This window comes from Nannospalax galili, unplaced genomic scaffold (genome assembly GCF_000622305.1).
Source record: "Nannospalax galili isolate Female #2095 unplaced genomic scaffold, S.galili_v1.0 scaffold302, whole genome shotgun sequence".
In the NCBI taxonomy this organism is placed as follows: Eukaryota; Metazoa; Chordata; class Mammalia; order Rodentia; family Spalacidae; genus Nannospalax; species Nannospalax galili.
This window is the reverse complement of record NW_008350120.1, coordinates 4,480,716-4,499,978: the sequence shown is the minus strand read 5'-3', so window position 1 is coordinate 4,499,978 and position 19,263 is coordinate 4,480,716. Positions and strand designations below refer to the sequence as shown.

Sequence of the window (19,263 nt, the reverse complement as noted above, 5' to 3'; positions counted from 1 at the left end):
ACAATGTTATACATCTACTACTTAAACTCAGCAGGGGCTATGTGGTAAGTACTGTGAAGGACAAAGGGGCTGACCACTGGCCACTTCCCAGAGGTGCTGAGACAGGTCTTCAGGGCAGCCATGACTCTCTCAGCTTTAGTGGAGGGAGGTGGTACGGGTGGAGGATTTCCCCGGAAGGAGGGAGGAAGGAGGAGGGAGAAGCCCCCATCAGTGAGCCAGAATGAGTGAAGCCATGGAGGAGGGGCCTATTCGCCATGTGCTCTTAACCACTGAGCCATCTCTCCAGCCCCGTAGGATTCTTAAATGCTGCCATCACCCCCAAATCTCCAAATCAGGGCGCTGGGACATGAGCTGTGAATCATTATTTTTTAGGATTGGGAAAATTAGTTTTGTTTGTTTTTAAATTATATTTTATTTATTTTGTGTGTATATGTATGTATGTGGGTGTACACAGGCCACATTGGAGGTCAGAGGACAACTTACAGGAATCGGTTCTCTCTCCACCATGCGGGTCCCAAGGATGGAACTTAGGCTGTCAACCGTGACAGCAGGTGCCTTTACCCACAAGCCATCTTGCTAGCCCTTGAGCTATGAACTCTTAGAGCTCTGTTTATACTAAGTGTGCACATGCATGCAGACTGTGGCATGGCAAAGTGTTTGGTTTTCTGTTCGCACGTGGGATGGGGAGGGGTGCAACAGAATCACAGGTACGTGAAACTTGGAAGGAACACACTTTGGTTTCTCAGGATGCTAAGGTTTTGAGTGGATTTTCTCCCTCCTGTCTGAACCCAGTGCTGGAGTAAATGCCATGTTTTATCACAATAGCTTGTGAACACATTGACTCAGGGAGACACACACTCGCTAATGACAACCTCAATAAGAATTATTTATTTTTATCTTTTGTTCTTTTAAGACAGGGTCTCACTATGTAGCACTGGCTGGCCTGGAACTCCTTATGTAGACCAGGCTGGCCTCAATCCCATAGACATCCACCTGCGTCTGCCTCCCAGTGCCCAGTCACATGACACTTCATAGTCATTCTTTCCAGAGGGGAGGGTAGGAAATTGGGTTCCCAGAGTCATGAGAGAGCCAAAAAGAACATGGATAAACCCCCCCCACTGGCTGCTAGGGGGTGACATGCAGCCCTTTCTGTCTGAAACTGAACCTGTCTGGTCATCACCTGGTACTCCTCAGGCAAGCTCCTGAGCTTGAAGGAGCCACGACAGCCTGATGTTAAGTGTCTAAACAGAGTGTGAGCTCTGGCCTGGAAGGTTCTGAATCTGGTGTGGTCTCTCTCCTGTAGCTGGAGGAGGGGGAAGGTAGTCACGTGGGCTTCTCACCCCCGCGCCCAGCGTGGCTCCTCCGTGGTCTCTGGAACAGCCCAGGGACTTCTGAGAGGAAAGAATGACACTGAGAAGAAGCCAACAGTGCTTCGGACTGGTCAGCTCTGTAACAGCATAATTGAGGTCACACAGGCGCCAGGGATGGCTGAGACCCAGTGGCCTTGCTTCTCTGCCTCTCTGCCCTCCTGGACAGCAGTGAGAGCATTCCACCTTTCTTTGGTTTTGCCCTGCTGACATGGAGCCCGGGCCGTGGCGCATCTAGCCAAGTGCTGTACCGCTGTGCCCCAAGCTCTCAGCTCCTTTTAAAACTGCTTTATTATAATTATTATTGTTTGTGTGTGATGTGTGTGGGTGTGGGTGCACATGTGCCATACTGTGCATGTGGGGATCAGAGGACAACTTTCAGGAGTCTGTTCTCTCCTTTCAGGGATCCAGGGATCCAATTCAGGTTCTCGGGCTTAGATGGCAAGTGCTTTGCTTTGCTGAGCCACCTTGCCGGCACCCGCTCTGTCCTCCATGTGTCCTGCCTGGGGCTGTGGCATCTCATCTGAGTCAATACTCTTGAGGTACTGGAGTGCCTGGTACTCTGCAGGAATGACCCAGATGATGGGTCTCGGAACTGAAGCATCTTTCTTCATGTGTCCAAAAGACTAGCCTTGAATTTGGTACCTGGTCCTAAATGACCCTTCCTCCAGGGTTGCTGGCCTCAGAGGCTGGAGAGATGGTTCAGTGGTTAAGAATGCTGGCTGCTCTTCCAGAGTTTGGTTCTCAGCCTCCACACTGGGTGGCTCACAATCGCATGTAAGTCCAATTCCAGGTGCCCTGCCTCCATCTCCTGGCCTCTGTGGGTACCCACGTGTACATGCATACACATAGGCACACACATAATATAAAAAAATTTTAAAAGTCACCTCGGGGCTGGAGAGATGGCTCAGAGGTTAAGAGCACCACCTGCTCTTGTAGAGGACCTGGGTTCTATTCCCAGTACCCACATGGCAGCTTAACAACTATCTATAACTCTAGTTCCAGAGGTTCTGATGCCCTCTTCTGATCTCTTGATGCAGTGTCTGACACTGGTGCACTTACATATATGCAGGCAATACACTCATACACATAAAATAAAAATAATACGGTTGTTGTAAAGTCACCTCAGGTGCCAGCCTCCCTCTCCTCCTCTGATGTGAGTTGGCACACACTGCCCCAGGAATCGGCAGACTGGATGGGGTTGGGATCTTTGAGGAAAGCCGGTGCTGGTCCTGGAACACACTTGGAAAGCTAATGAAAGCTGCCCCTCCCAGCAACTGTCAGATCCTAAGAAACCTGGGGAGGCCCCCAGCAGGTACTTTGGGGCACACTAGTGCTGTGTGCTGGCTGGAACTGACCAGCAGCCCCATTTGTGAACACGCAGAGGGTGTTCTCCTCCCTTTACCTGTCTGTGGCTAGCACAGAGGCACTCAGGGCTCCTGAAATTTGTGACACTAAAGTGCGTAAATTCTAATACAGTATGTCCCATCAGAGAATTATGGTGACACCACCTTCATCAGTGCTGGAGAGCTCTGCCAACTTCTGTATCCTATGCACAGTAGTGTCGCTATGGCCCATTGACAGAAGAGGATGCTGGGAGATCGAAGATCATTGACTGTCTTGTCCACAGTGGGGGAAGTATAAGGGGACTAGAAGCTTGGGTGTTTGGGCCAATCCCAAGCCCAAGGCCCCTTTCTCACCAGGGTACCCTAAGGAATGCAGGGGCCAGAGGTTCCCATGGCATTGTGCTTGGCCTTAGTTGTCTCTGCATTTGAGCTCTCTGCAGCCCACTGTCACCTAATCCTTGGAGATGTTCAGTACACTGGGCCTAGTCTATGCCAGCAAGGCAGGGCTGGGCTGTCAGGGTCTGTGACCCTGTGGGCCTGCTGAATCCCCATAATGAAATTCTACAGATGGTACCCTAGACAACAGTTCCTGAGGCTAACATCAAAGATGAGGGTGTCCCAGGCCTGGTGCCTCTGTAGCCTCTCTGACTTACAGATGCTGTCTTCTCCCTGATCACCCCTCTGTGTATCTGTGTCCTAATCTCTTCTTGTAAGGAGACAGACATGGAAAAGGGCCTCCCTAGGCCAGGTGTGGTGGTGCACCCCCTTCAATCCTAGCACTCAGGAGCCTGAGGCTGATGGATCTCTGTGAAATTGAGGCCAGTCTGGTCTATATAGTGAGTTCTAAGCCAGCCAGAGCTACATAATGAGAGCCTATCTCAAAAAGGGGGGGGGGGGCAAAGACCTCATGTATTCCCCCTCACTCCCTCCTCAAAGACCCTATTTTGAGATGTGTCACATTCTGAGGTCCTGGGGTTATGAATTGTGGAGGCACTATTCAGCACCCACTCAAGCCCTACCCTATCCTTAGGTGGGGTCATGACAAGCGACAGGTGCTGCTGGGGTTGGTTAAGAAAAAAAACTTCAGGAGAGTGGGCCACATCCAGGAGCTGTGCCAAGGCAGAGGGAGCTGCCAGCTCCTCCTCCTGGGATGGGAGTCTCCTCCCTCGGATGTGGCTGACAGCAGTGTGGACTAAGCGAAAAATTCACAGTGGCTGTGGCCTTGCTCCAGCAGGGTCACAGAGCATTCTAGAGCCCCGCCCCCATGAGCCCCAGGATGGGCTCAGGGCTCAGCTGTGCTGGGTCCCTCCTAGCCCTACCTGTGACACCTTTATGGGCCCCTTTGAAAAAAGAAGGGTTTACTATGGGGTGTCCCAGGTGCACCTGTGTCTCCTGATGTGGGGTGGGAATAAGGAGAGGCAGCCTGTTGGTGCATATTTGGGGGTGCCTCGGGCATTCTTGAATCTATCTCCTGTGGAAGTGGGCTTGTGAACCACCACAAGCGAGAACCTTCCTTCAGGGGGCCAGAATACTGCCTATTTAGTGTCCCAGACACAGCCTGAGCCTTCTTAGACCCCAGTCTACAGGGGAGAGAGAGACAAAGAAAGTGGACAGCGTCCAGGCTGTGCACTGTGACACGGAAAGGGGCACACACATGTGTATACTTGCTTACACAGAGGCACATGTGTGCAAGTGGATTCACATGCATAGAATGCATACATGCACATGTGTACTCTTGCAGCACATACAGAGACATGCACATGGACAGGTGGGTAGAGTGCACACAAGAATATGTACCTGCACACACAGAGGCATGTACACAGACAAATGGATTAGCACACGTATAGAGTTAATACATGTACATCCAATCTCACAAGTCACTGGGCTCATGTAGAAGCCACACAGGACTTTCGTTCTTATTGTCAGCTGGTGCCTTCTGCATGATCTGGGAGTGTGTGTGTGCCTATGTGAGTGCATGTGTGAGCATGTGTGCATGGCTGTGTGGACACGTGTGTGAATGTATGTGAACATGTGTGGATGTGAGGGAGCAATCTGTTCAAATGTGTGTGAGCATGTGTGCATGGATGCAGGTGCACATGTATACATGGATATATGTGAACATGTGTGAATGGATGTGCATGTGTGAGCACATGTGTATGTGTAGATGTGTGTGGATGTATGAGATGTATTGTATGCATGTGTGCGTGCATATGTGAACATGTGGGTATATGTGTGTGGGCATGTTCCCACATGTGTATGGGAACATGTGCATGGATGTGTGTGAATACATATGTATGGAAGTGTATGCATGTGTGCACATTCTTTCCCGCTGTGGAGACTGCCACATCTGGAGATGCTAACCTCATCACTCAAACCCCGGACACTTTTCCTCTTAGACTTCCCAGACTTCCCCTGGAAGGCTGACCACTTCCTTGCCATTTGCCCAGGCTGCACAAGACAAAGGTGGGCATGCCATGGCAGATTCCCAAGGTGTGTCTGCCCACTTTGTACCTGTGACCATGTTTGGCAGAGCTGGCTTGGCAGACAGCCAGGTGGCCGTGGTAAGGACCACAGTGCCGAGATCTGGAAGGCAAGACTGTGTGCTGGAAGAGTGTGAAGCAGACAGCAGCCCGCAGCTTAGGCATCTCCGTCCACACCGGAAGACGGGGCCGCGCTGTCGTCAGCCAATGCTCACTGCACAATGCTCTCGTTAAAAATGTTACCTCAGTGTTAATTCAGTCACGGGAGTCTTTAAGGAAGTCCATATTTGAGAAGTACATTTGTCTGCAATGTAGATGGAACCTTGCAATTATTTGGTAAATGAATAAACAAATGCCTTAAAAAATTTTAGTCTTTGGAGACAGAGTCTCAGGCCATAGCCCTCCATGCAACTTGGCCAGCTCAGTCTTGAATACATAGACTCCTGTTCGGCCTGCTAATGCTGCCCTCCGCTGCTGCCCAGCCGGGCACTCCTGATTTCTCCTGTCAGGCGTTTTGAAGCAGCCGAGCCCTCTGAGCCGTGCCAGCGGCAGGACGAAGCCAGGCCATGTTGTGACTGTGCCTCAGCCTCCTTACAGGACTTCAGCAGAGCTTGGAAAGGGATCATATTTCCATGTGGGTAGCTGTATTTTTTTTCATTTCACCTAGTATGTTTGAAACTTAATAGGGATTTTGTTTAAATTAGCAGAGTATTTTTTTTTTAATGAGGAGCCCACTTACAGTGCTGATTTAACATTTAATAATCAAAATAAGATACGTGTTCTTCAACTTTAAGGAAAATCAGATTGAGTTAGTTGACCCTCCCATTCAGGAATCATTAGTTCTGATCTACAGTATACGTTTGGTTTTTTTTTTCCTCTTCAGCCAATGTTGAGTTGAAAATAAAATTCTCCTCTAGAATAGAAATTGGAATTGGCATCTGGGAAAAATCCCCCTGTCACGTGATTCTCACTTTGTTACTGTTTTTCAACAACTTGAGAATATATGGTATTGATATGCATCCGTGAATGATAAAGACAGAAAATACCTGCAAAAATCTCTTTTAAAACCAGGGTGACTTGCTGCTATTACTCAGATTTTGGGTGTTGAATTTGCTGATATTGTAACTGTGCTGGAGTCTTTGTGGGCCCACAGACTCTCCAGTATAAACACAGACTTTGTACAATCTTGAAACACCAGGTAGAAGAATTTTGTGATGATCCAGCAGCTTGTTTTTTTAAATACGGGCTACTGGAAAATCTCTTTTATTGATCACGGCCAGATGTGATCAATTTTTTTCAGATATGCGGGATACTATATATAGATCCATCAACTTTTGTTACTTCCCATCAAAGTAAGATCCTTCCTATTTGTAATTATAGTGTCTAATATAACTAAACAGTGGATGCTATTTGCATATTATATGAAGGCGTGTCAGACAACAAACTCATAGCAGTCGGTTAACATACAAGCTAATTATAGCGTCAGCCTACAAGAGTTTCTGAACTGAGGTTCTGATGCAGCCTAAAGCAAGGGGCTTTGAATTCTCACTTCTAAATATGACTTTTAACCAATATCAATGGTGGTTCCATTTTTCATAAATGAAAAGTTAATGATTAAACCAGATGCAATATTTGCTATAATGCAATTAAAATTTCTACACTAACCAACCCTCCAGAAAGGAAAATCTTGCAACAGTGTGGAATTAATTATCAGTCACTAAGCAGGTTATGTGCTGCCTTCATATGTAAAGAAAAACTCCAAAATAGTGGTGAAGATAAGTGAAGTTTCTTGGGGTCCAGCAGGCTGTGATGGCAGAGACAGATGCAGCGCAACAACGGTCTCCACATCCAATTGTGCACTGTGACATAACTGTATTCCTGCATGACTGTGATATCTATCAGGCAAGAAATTTGCTACAAGATTAACAGAGACACAGTAATGAAAAACATGGGAAGCAGGCTGTAATTGGTGGTAATTGAAGTGTTGTCGTCTTGGTCTGTAATGAACTCCTAGCTGTAAATTTCTGGAGCCAGAATGCTCAACTACTTTTCTTCTGTTTCAGAGCTCTGATCTGGAGACCCTTCTCCCCACTGTCTCTGGCTCACTTCACAAGCCTTGGTCAGGAGCCTGAAGCCCAAGGGTGGGGAGGGGGTTGGACAATGTGTATGCCATGTGGAATTTAGAGGTGTAGGTGGGCTTCAACATTAGGAGAAGTCAGGGATCATTTGATTGGGGTTCTCCCAAAATAGCAAGGAAAATGTCATGGATCACGTCTACATTTCTAACTTGCCCTGAAGGAGTCTCAGTAAAACAGACCGCACCAGCCGATAAGAAAACTGCCCTGAACCCTGAGCCATCTCTGCTGACACCGCAGAGGCCAGCCTTTCCATTCATATTTTAATGAGGCCAGTATCTCTGAGACCGTCCTTGGAGGGTGGAGGCAAGGTTCCGGGAAGATTACAATGGGAATCGCTTTATTGACAAGTCCATTCAAAACCTTCTCCGTGTAGAAAGAAAGACTCCAAGTCCTTACAGCATTCTCAGAATCAATAAGATTCAAAACAATTTGAGGGGGAAAGGCTCAATTATTCTATGAGCAGTCTTTAAATTTACTAAAAGAGTTCAGCTGAGTAGAGTCATATTAAACCCTAATCATAGACATTTTAAAACATGTATAAAGAACTACACTAACAAACATCTTTTAAAAAAAAAATTTTCCCCAAAGCGGGTGTTTTGGGATTTTAAGATCAAAACATGCAGACTTTCGTAAATGACCTCGTCACCGTCACTTTGAGAGGGTTCCTTCCTTTTCCAGTGATAGTTGTGATGTGCTGACCTGTGAGCCTTCTGCCTGAACAACTCCTGGTTTCAAAGACTTCCTGCAAAGGGCCAGCTAACTCCATAAAGAGCTGTCCATCTTCACAGACTTAAAACTGTAGAAATTCCCACAGCTACCCCCCTTTAGCCTATCTGTGTTAAGGTAGGGTGGATCACCACTATATTCAAAAGTGTAAAATTATATAAGGACAACCCACTGTTAAGAACAGTCTACTGGAAAGTTTTAATGTGGAGGACTTTTCAAAATATGCAGCACAGCAAATTTTTTTTCAAAAAGCCTCTCAAAAGTTACTGATGGAAGGCCTTTCACACAAGAGTATCATGATTTGGTCCCAAACTTACAAGGCTCAGCAATTTTTGTGAACAGCTCAGGATTTTAGGTCAATTTGAAAAGAAAAGGAAAACAACAGTTTCTATGGAGGCGACAGGAAACGCTTGGAGTGAGAGGACGGATTCTTGGCAGGGTAACAGGACTGGGCTTCCCAGGGCCCGCTCCCCCACCCAGGCCCCCACCCAGGCTCCTCCCGTCCAGGCACTGCCCCACCCCCATGCATAGAGACTGTTTACTTTTTTGACGGGCGGGAGAGGGGGTGAATTTCCTGGTTGCTATTAGGCTTTTTAATGAAAAAGCCCACTCTTCACTTTGACTTAAAATTCTGCGGACACCTAGTGACTGCCTTGTTTTTTTATATACTGCATATATTTATACGTATCAGATAAGGAAAGACCTGTAAAACACTCCCAGCACAGAAAAAGACCCATCGTCACCGCTCTAATAACGGTCTGCTCTTAAGTCATCCACGTAAGAATTCACGTCTGCATTCGAACCTTTCCCCGCCCTCCACGTTCACCCGTGAGTGGCCATCAGCTAGCCGCTTTTCAGGGGTGTCTGTTTATCTGAGGATTTCTTTTTTTGCAACTTATAGAGCCTCGAATTTAGGAATAATTAAGTCATAAATAAAATACCACTTGCATTGAAACTGCACTTGGAACCTTTAAGGTTTCTGCAGCAGATATCTTTTTAAAATGGTGAATTTGGAAATCAGAGCTTGCCATCTGAGAGACTCTGGTTCCAGGTCGCTGAAGACTGAGTTGCTCGTTGGAAGGCCGGGGGCTCGGGTCCCAGTCGGCCTGGAGTGGAGCGGGAGCAGTTTACCTGGGCAGCAGCAGGTGTGGGGCAGGGACCTGGGGCGCCTTCCTCGCTCTCCTCTTCCTGCGCTCCCTTTTCACAAGTTTGCCCAGAGCTGATTCCTGGTGGAAACCGGGGGGACCTCGCGGGCCCAGCTTTCATGTTAATTCGGCCCGCGCGGGCGGGTCGGCTTTGCGGCCAGATGGCGGGGAAGAGCCGAGACCCTTTGTGCGCCCCGAGCGCGCCTGTGAATGTCGCGCGGTCGCTGGCACCGGAAGGGTTCACACTGCGTGTGAAAGGGGACAAAGGGGGCTGGATATATCAACACTGCAGAAACCGAGTTCATTTGTCATGCAGGCCCCTTTCCCCGCGGTTGTCATGCAAACTTCCTACTTTGATCAGCGGAGGGTGGAGAGTGAGAAAGCGCGCAAAGCCGGGGCCGGGCCCGGCGCCCTTGGCGGCCCCACGCCCCCTTCCGGAAGGACCGCGGGGACTCGGCCTCCTGCACCTTGACCGGTCTAGACGGCACACAAGTTTTTGTCTCGGTTTCCAAGGGCGCGGGGTGCTCTTTGACCCGCGCCCGGGGCGGAGGTGGTGGCGGGAGCGCGGCGCGTCCTCGCTGGGCGGGTGGGCGAGGGGCGCGCGGGACGCGGTCCGGGAGGAAGCCGGGGAGGGGGACGCGCGAGCTCCGCGCCCGGGTGCCCAAGGCCACCGCGGTGTGGGCACCGCAGCCGCCGTGACGGGGGCCGAAGGCGAAGGGGGCACCGTGACCGTGGGAAGGGCAGGCTTTGGGCGCCCCACCGAACTGACGAGCGCGCTCTCTCTCTGCCTGTCTTATCTGTCTCTCTCTGTGTCTCCTCTCGTCTGTCTCTGTCTCTCGTCTCTCTCTGCCCCTGTGTCTCTCTGCCTCTCTCAGTGTGTCTCTCTCGTCTCTCTCGCTGTCTCTGTCTCTCTCTCGCTGTCTCTCTGTGTCTGTCTCTGTGTCTCTCGCTGTCTCTGTGTCTCTCGCTGTCTCTCTCGTCTCTGTCTCTGTGTGCCTCTGTCTCTGTGTCTCTCGCTGTCTCTCTTGTCTCTGTCTCTCTTCTCTCTCTGTCTCTCTTCCCCCCTCCTCTTCCTCTTCGCCTCTCCCCCTCTCTCCTCCCATTTTCTGGGCTTCAGCCTTTACTCAGTAACTTCTGAAATGATATCTACAAGTCTGGTTTCTAGTTTGTTGCAAGTTTTCAGGGCCCACTTTCAAACGTGTTCTTTTCCTTGATACCATCCAAGCACACACGTGACAAAGCGAGCTAGCAGCTGCCGCGTTAGGAAGTCGGTGCTGTCTCCGTGGATTCACTCCACCGGCTCGGGCAAGTGTTAGCCGGAAGGCGAGGGTCCTGGCCGGTTTCGTTTCTTCTTGTAGGTCCCCCTGGCCCAGTCCGAGGCGTTCCTCATCGACCTTTTGGATAAAGTGTGTGAGCGAATGAACGATTACCAGCTGGAGGACGACCCAGTGACTAAGCAGAAGCACTTCAGGAGATACGCTCCGAGAAAGGGGGACAAAATGTACTCAGAATACAAAAAGTTCTTCTTTTACTCTGATGCCTACAGACCCTTGAAATTCGCGGTAAGCTCGCTTCGGAGACCAGGTTCGTGAGCCTGTGGGTTTCCTCTACTTAGAGGACAGTCAGAGGCACACACAGATGCCCCAGCTTCCTGTGCTGCCCTGCTGCTTCTGGAGTTTAACCCACGGCGGAGGTTGAAGGGAGTTTTATGGAAGGTGCTCTCTGTCCCCAGTTCCAGGGACTGGAACAGCATTTGTACACTGTCAGGCCAATTTGCCTGTGTGGGGTGACCTCAGCCTGTCCTGATAGGAAGGGATGTGTCACAGGTCTCCATCCAAGCAAGTAGTTGCCTTGGTTTCTGTGCTAAAATCCAAATGGAAGCCCAGTGTCATTTTCAAATATTTATAGCAAAACGGTAGAGTAATGGCAGGGAGATCCCCCCCACCCACAGGCTCCACAGAGAGAACATTTTTCCTGAGTTAATTCAAGTTTTGTAGCACAGACGAGGTTATACGAAGGCTTGAGATCACTGGCATAATTCCAAATTTCCTTCCAGTATAATGTTTATTTTACATAAATGCTGGCCTCTGGCGTGCTAGAGTGTGCCTGGCAAAAATATATTGCAATATATTTCACTTTGCTTAATGCTGTTGAATCACACAGTGATGGGCAGGCCTGTTTAAAAAATGTATTAAGTTCACACATTGGCCAAAATGTCAGGCATGCTGAAGCCCCGAGTAGCTGACATTTGGAGACTTCATTTTAATTAAAAAGTGAGGGCAATAATTCAGGGTTAAAAGCCCCACGGAATCTGCATGGTGATGTGAGTGTGTTTGCATTTCACAGGTTTTAAATAAACACATTATGGTGGAATTTAAATATTTTTAAATGCCATTTAAAAATTTTAGAGTCTTGCTTAATGAACTCAAATGATTTACTAGTCTCCAGTGGCTGGCCCGCAGGAACTTAACAATTCCTAAAAGCATCACCTGGTGGTTCTTGAAGGAAGAAACGTTTTCCAGGTGGAATTTAGCATCCTCAGATCCTGGCAAATGTGAGCTCCCCTCTCTCTGAAATGTCAGGGTGTTTTATGTATTTTTTATATGTTTTAGAAAGCAGCCGAATTGGGGCTGGATCTCTAAATGCTACGAAGAGAAACCTCCCCGCGTTACCCAAACGCAGCTTTTCCGGTGCTAACCTGGCAGGTGCAATTGTTTTGGTGGCTGTGATACCTTAACTGTTTTCATACCTTCAAACTACAGAGTGGATCAATATGTTAAATCAGAAGGAAACTCATTTAGCTGCTTGCCGGAGCTGTTTTTTAAAACGCTGCAGAAAATAGAAAATAAAGGCTTCCTTCTGTGGGACACACACCTCTTCCTGGACTTATACTCCAAACTTTAGAGAAACAAATACAACTATTTTCCCTCCTCATCCTCCTAGATCTTGCCACAAAAATCAATTAGTTAAGTCCCAGCAAAATGATGCAGTTAGTATTCTGGAAAGAGACTCAATCCAGTGCAGCGATGTATTAAAGCAAAAGGGCCCAGGAAAATGGACTGCCTCGGTTGCCTGGTTTCGCGTGTTCAGCTACTAAAACGTTGCTAAATCTTTCCTAACAAGGGGCCCTGCCCGTGTGCCTGTCTGCACACATGTTGCTATTGTGTCTCTGCAGTGTGAAGCCATAATCGAAGAGTATGAGGATGAAATATTCTTACTTATCACGCAGGAGGCACAGCATCTAGCTGACGTGCTGTGCAGCGAGAAATCAGGTACTGTGTCTGATGTAACACGTGCTTCCAGCCTCGCTCTGTGCTCTCACTCAGCCTTGCACATCTCATCTGCAACCCTAGCCAGCCTACTTCCCTGCCAGTCAGGTGGGGCACAGCCTTCTGGGAGCAGGATGTCTGTGCCAGAAAGATCCACAGACACCCAGGGGAAAGTGTCCCCCACTGCTTTTCCTTCCCTGGTTTCTAAAAGAATTCAAGCTCCTTCGTTGTTAAGGAGCCCATTCTTGTTCAGAGCTAGGTGGCCCCAAAGCCACTGGCTTTATTTTTAAACTTATAGATGTTTAATCTCTCCATCCTGGCTCAGGAAGGGAGATGCTCTTAATTAAGTATTTATTCCCAGCAGAAAGTGGGATTTGTATTTTGTGGAAGGCAGCTATGCTCACCACTATACCACCAATGCACATGGAGGGATTTGTATTTTGTAAGAAAAAAAATTTTAAGTTTTTTTGCTTGTCTGGTTTGGGAGTTGTGTTGGAATTTGGTGGGGAAAGAGGTTCTTTTCCTCACGTAGCTGCATCTAAAAAGTTTTTTTTTTCTGGCTCCAAAGTGTTTAAATAATACTTCATATTTTAAGATATACACATGCCCCTCAGAAGCTAGGAAAAAAACGAGCAGGTTATTTACTATGTGCCATGGTGAAGCCTGTGACTACTGCCCCCTGCCCCCAGTCTGGTTGACGGGACATCCAGTGCCATGGCTTTTGACACATGTTTACACATGGGTAAGGGCATAATCTGTATTGAGCTGTGCTTCTCGGCCATCTTCAGGAGGACAGTTTAAACCAGAGCAGTGCTAAATTACACGGAGGCTCAACACAGAATTTAGCGGGTCTTCACAAGACAGCTTAACACACACAACCAGTACATGCAGTGCCCAAGCCCTGCAAGTAATATTTCTGTGTGCTTGCGGGTTGCTGTTGATATCATCAGAAGTTTCTAGATAAGAACCCATACACACCCCACCACTAACCAGACAGTTAAAGCTTTCTCATTCTGGTAGATAATAATGTTTTCTATTTAGAATCCCTTCAATGGGAGCTTGTTGACAAATGTAGTAAAATGCTATGAAGAAGGCTGTTTAACAGCTTGAGAGCTTTTTCAGTGATAAATAGTGTAGAAAATTGGGAAGTTCATGTAAGTGCATGCTGTACGTCCTGAAGAAAGTCTTTCTTGAAGTTTTCAATCAATTCAGTCATGTGGTGTTTGCACTGAGATATTGACACATACGTGATAGATGGGCGAGAAATACCTGTCTTCCTGTTCTTTTCCTTATAAAGAGCTGAATCGGCCACAGTCACCTGTGATGAACCAGAACGACAGGACGGAATGCCTGTCTCCAGGGTCCCTGCCCTGGAGTTAAGGTTCTGGGAGGAAGGTTGCTCCCGAGCTCAGAGGCTTGATTCAGGAACATCAAGAATCTCCCTTCATTCTTTCTATGTAGTTGTAATTGGGAAAAAAAAAGAAACATTACCCTTGAGAAAAACCCAAGCCTAGAGAGTAGACTAGGATGAGTGCACTATCACTAGAGAGAAACACCAGGTGACTCATAGCTAGCATCTGACTGCCTTTAAATTCTTTCATACCATCAGCAGAGCTGTGGAGAATCAAAGGTAGGGTGCTGTGGGGCTTTGGAGTGCTGCACAGGCCTGCACAGTGCTGTGGGCCTGTAGGGGGCTGTGGGGCTGCAGGTGCTGTGGGCCTATATAGTGCTGTGGGGCCTGTACAGTGCTCTGGGTCTGCACAGTACTGTGGGTTGTGCAGTGCCGTGGGCCTCTGCAGTGCCGTGGGCCTATACAGTGCCTTGGGTCTGCACAGTGCCGTGGGTCTGTGCAGTGCTGTGCATCTGTGCAGTGCTGTGGACAGAGCTCGCTCAGGCTTCTTTATGACACATGCTATGTATATACATATACATATATATTCCATTCCTAACTTAAAAACTGAGAGCAATTAACATTTAAGAGAAACTAAACTCCCTCTAGCCCCACTACTGAAACAGGCGGACACCGCATCATGAAAACAAAATAGACAGCCTTTTCACATTGAAATAAATTATTGCCAGAAAGTTAAACACCGAATGATTAAAATGCCAAGCTTCTAGCCAAATTTTTAGAAGTGTCTGTTTTCTAAATAATTATTTATCTCCCTAAAAGCACTAGGTGAACATTTCCCTAGTTCGCAGGATGGCATCTTGCACGTACACTCAGGAATTGGTATTGGTGAGTGTGCACACATGCACGTACACAGAACCCCCAACACACATGCACATACACAGAAGGCCAGCCTAAGCTACATGGGCTCTTTCTCAAAAGGGACAGACAAGTTTATAAATTCTAGCGGATGCAGGATCAGCAAAAGGAGTGTTGTGCTTTAACTCGGGGGGTAGCTGCAGGACCCCCCTGCATAGGTCACAAAAATTCCTGATACCTTGAATGCAATTTGCAAAACAGTCCAGTCACTGAGTCTCCTGCCAGAGCAGGGTGTCTAGTCTGTTTTGGAGAGGCCATGCTGCCTTGTGTTAGACAATAGCTTAACTATGACGTGATCACTGCAGCCTGCAGTGGAAATAATACCATAGCTCTGTGTGTGCATATGTGTATGTGCATATGTGGTATATCATGTATGTGTACATGTCGGTGCATGTGTGTGTTGGATTAGGGAACTGTACATTAACCAATAACTACTTACTGAGAATACACCATGTGTAAGAGGCCATCCTGAGAACGGGGAAAATGTTCGCTTTTAAGGAGATAAATAATTATTTGGAAAATAGATATTTCTAGAGATTTTCTGGAAGCTTACTTTCAACATATACTCTCTCTATATGAATTTTGCTTTTTGTTGCTTATTCTGGATTGTCTCCCTGTCTCTGTAAAAGAGCCAGTAAGGACACAGTCACGGACTCTAATATATAGGCTCAGTCACTCACCCACATGCACAGCCACATGAGGAAAATGGAGACCTGTCTTATGTGAAAGCTGGGCGGGGATCGCGTTTGAAAGATGAGTGAGATTTTCATAAATACCGGTGTCATCTTCTGCTGGGTGGGAAAGTCCTCAGTGAGGGGCAGAGTTGCCTGGATCTGTGAGCACCACTGTGATGCCACGCACTGGGGCGCTGGGTGGAAGGTGCGTCACCAGGCACATTCTGCTTGTGGGGCAAGGCAGAGCAGCCAGGCTTATTCCTCAAGCGATCTCTGTTTTCCTAGGTTTTCCTTGTGCTGTGTTCCAGTCTAAGGTATAGAACCTATGCTTCAGATGGTCACTTTTATTTCTTGAAATCAAGACTAAAACAGTAATGTGATAGGACTTAGCGTGACCTAGAGTGGTGTGCACACAAGCGGGAGGTCACGTTGCAGTGATTCCTAAGCGAAGGAGTACTCTTGTTCCTGGAGAGATAAGGGTACGCATGGGAACACATCGATCACGTCTGCTCTGATATCAAACCACAACATTTTAAAACATTTGCCTACAGAATTCCCCGCATACCCGTTCTAATCTCACGGAGTGGCATTTCAACTATCTGGACACGGCTGGCCCACACGGGTACTAGCATTTCCAATTTCATCTGACTCCTCAGCCCAAATAAGGAGACTTAGAATCTAACACATAGAGATAATTATTCTCAGAAGCTGGCATATTTCAGGTAAATTATGTGGCTAAAGTAATCCACAGCCTTTCTAAGCATGCTTGGCATGCCTGCTTCCAACGGGAAAGGCAGTGTGACTCAAAATAGCCAGTGCCTCCAGGTTCGAAGCCAGTGTCCTGTGCTGGATCTTCCTTAAATTCTCCTGTGCCTGTGGGGGAGGTCACTCAACACTTGGCCAGAGAAGACTGGAAGATGAGATGAGAACGTTAGAGTCGGTTTAGGGGATCATTTTGGAGGCTAGGTTTAGGGTCCAGAGGAGGTGGACATGTACTCCTTTCTACTTTTGCGTGTGTTTAATTTTTTCATAATAAAAGTTCAACAATATGCTCCCACCAGCTTGTGCTTTTGGGAATGGAAGCAACCCTGTGGCCTGGTGTTGAACCCCTTCGTGATGCCATCTTATGTTTCTTTCCAGATCTGTGTGGTGCACCTATCATCAATCGCACCAAACCCTAGGCCTGATGTGGGACTGTGGTAGAGCGGCACCGAGCCACAGCCCCGGAGGTCGCTGTCTGCCTCCACACCATGTGCCTGCCGTGATAAGGGATTTTGTCTCGTGTCTGTATCTGACTTGTCTCATGTGTGATATTGGTTTGAAAATCTCTTGTTTGGCATCTTGACAGAGCCCAACTGTCCCCGTAGGTGAAGAGAAGGCGTTTTTAAAACTGAGCTCTGCTTTGCCTATTTGGGTAGAAACTGGATTGGCAATAGAGCAGCATTAAATTTAGCCGTGGGAAAAAGTGTAGCCTTTCCCTAAAGTCAGTGGGGATTTAACGGTGGATACGGGCTGTGTTTCCCAGCAGATGTATCTGGCATGCACAGCACCGTGTGCTGTTTAGTAAGAGCTTGGTTTGATTTCTCAAGTACTTGATTGGCCGCAGATTTAAGGCATTCAATCGCATTGAATCCCGCATTGGGTCTTCTACAGGGCCCTGGGTGGTGCTGTTAAAGCCAACCCTCTTTATCAAGAGTGAAACTGATACTTCCAGAAACTCTTAAGTTTTAAAATTTCATCCCCAAGATTTGTTAGAACAGATTTTTAAAAAATGAGCACTTTTCACAGTGAACATTCATCACATCAATCTTTTCTAAACACTCTGAGTTCGGATGATTCGAAGTTAGTGTCTGGCTGCAGTGTGTTTTAAAAGACGGCACTGAACACCTTTTTGCCTTTCAGGAATCTCTCCTTGGGTTTTTGTTTTTTCCTAAAAATCCACAGATAGTAGTTAGTGTGTAGATTTTGCTATGTTCTTCTGTCAGTCTTTAGCAAGATTTGTATTCTTTGCGATGTGGAGGTGGAAGGGGACCTAGGATGTGGAGGGAAACTCAACTTTGCTACACTTAGTATAACACAAAATGTGGGAACAGGACAATGTCATTGTCTGTTAAATGTGTCTTCCATGGAATCTGACTCTTAATTATTAGGCACATTGGGGAACACCTGTTTTAATAATAATTAATAATAATTTAAAAGAAAACCCTCATCATTGTTAGTGGGTAACATGAAGGAAATTTTGCATTAAAAGAGCCAAGAAAGCCTGATGCTCACATAATCATCCAGAAACAACACAATTTACATCATTCACTGGACTCCTTGACCACCACCGTGCCCAGCTTACTTTCCAACTTTTATGAAATGGTTGGTTTGGGTCTCAGGAAGATTTGCCTGAGTCACTGTTCTCATAACCCCAAAACCAAACTGGCCAAGACAAGCCCTCTATCTTTGTTAAGACCAAGCCAAGAAAGGGGACCCATTTCACTGGAGTGTGCAGAGTGGAAATGATCCAAAGTCCCAACAGGAAAGATCAATACTGACTAAAACAAGCCCTAAAAAAATAGTCAATGCAATAGGTCAGATGTCTGTCTGTCAGTTCACATAGGGGCTCAGTAGCAAATGCATAAATGTACGTGACCAAAAAAGTTTATGTATCACTTAAAATTCAGATTGTGGTGGGATTGGGAAAAGCCGTTTTTTCTGTACGCTTTTGTGCTCTGCTTTTAAAATGCAAACTTGTGAGCGAATCCTAGACTTAGACATGTTAAAGGCCAGTCAGTAGCATGTGGCAGTTTGGTACTGAGATGCAGTGAACATGAATGTTAAGTCATTGCAATAAAAATATACCTGTCAGAGACCAGTGTGTTTTTATTATGACACTCCACCTGCAATTTAATTCTCCTTCCTAAGTGTAAGCTCTTCAAGTTATTTGCTTTTAAAGCAAGGAACAAAGCGGATAAAAAGGGATCAAACAAAATTGAAATATGGAAGTCACAGAAGTCCACTGCCCTTGAATCAGCTAGGGAAAGATGAGGGGAATCGCTTCGTCCCTGCTGGAATCCCCTTGGCTACCCTGTCCCTGATCTGTGTGGAGCAGGGGCCACTGTCATGGGGTCTCACTGGCTGCCCTGAGAAAGGGTGACGGTGACGTGACAGCATCGGTGTAACACTGGTTGATTTACCACATGTTGCTTCTTCACCAGCGGGAGGCTTGTTCAGAAGGACAGTGTGTAGAAGTGGAGTCCCAAGTGGCCAACCGGCTCCCCACCCTTTTGATTCTCTGAGAATCTCTAGAAATGGGTGAAAGGAGGGATGAGTGAGTGGGTGGATGAATGGGTGGGTGGGTGAGTGGGTAGGTGGATGGAGGGATGGGTGGGTGGTTAGGTGGATGGAAGGCTGGGTGGGTGAGTGGGTAGGTGGATGGAAGGATGGATGGATGATTGGTGGGTGAGTGGGTAGGTGAATGGAGGGATGGGTGGGTGGTTAGGTGGATGGAGGGATGGTTGGGCTGCCCTGAGAAAGGGTGACGGTGACGTGACAGCATCGGTGTAACACTGGTTGATTTACCACATGTTGCTTCTTCACCAGCGGGAGGCTTGTTCAGAAGGACAGTGTGTAGAAGTGGAGTCCCAAGTGGCCAACCGGCTCCCCACCCTTTTGATTCTCTGAGAATCTCTAGAAATGGGTGAAAGGAGGGATGAGTGAGTGGGTGGATGAATGGGTGGGTGGGTGAGTGGGTAGGTGGATGGAGGGATGGGTGGGTGGTTAGGTGGATGGAGGGATGGGTGGGTGGTTAGGTGGATGGAGGCATGGGTGGGTGGGTGAGTGGGTAGGTGGATGGAGGGATGGGTG

General features: G+C 47.4%; 1 protein-coding gene across 1 annotated transcript; it reads left to right on the top strand.

Moving 5' to 3' along the window:
- The first annotated feature begins 10,264 nt into the window (after nucleotides 1–10,264).
- On the top strand, nucleotides 10,265–18,262 carry Cnpy1 (canopy FGF signaling regulator 1). The gene is made up of 3 exons (XM_008847264.1): nucleotides 10,265–10,764; nucleotides 12,378–12,474; nucleotides 16,552–18,262. Exons 1-3 carry the CDS (start codon nucleotides 10,621–10,623, stop codon nucleotides 16,590–16,592), a joined length of 282 nt encoding a protein of 93 aa, XP_008845486.1. The 5' UTR covers nucleotides 10,265–10,620; the 3' UTR covers nucleotides 16,593–18,262.
- The last annotated feature ends 1,001 nt before the right edge of the window (nucleotides 18,263–19,263 follow it).

What these genes read in the sequence shown, in the direction of transcription:
- Cnpy1 (XM_008847264.1), top strand. Translation starts at nt 10,621, where the DNA reads ATGAACGATTACCAGCTGGAGGACGACCCAGTGACTAAGCAGAAGCAC. An exon ending in ACAGACCCTTGAAATTCGCG is followed by an intron (nt 10,765 to 12,377) that starts GTAAGCTCGCTT and finishes GTGTCTCTGCAG; the next exon opens with TGTGAAGCCATAATCGAAGA. An exon ending in GCTGTGCAGCGAGAAATCAG is followed by an intron (nt 12,475 to 16,551) that starts GTACTGTGTCTG and finishes GTTTCTTTCCAG; the next exon opens with ATCTGTGTGGTGCACCTATC.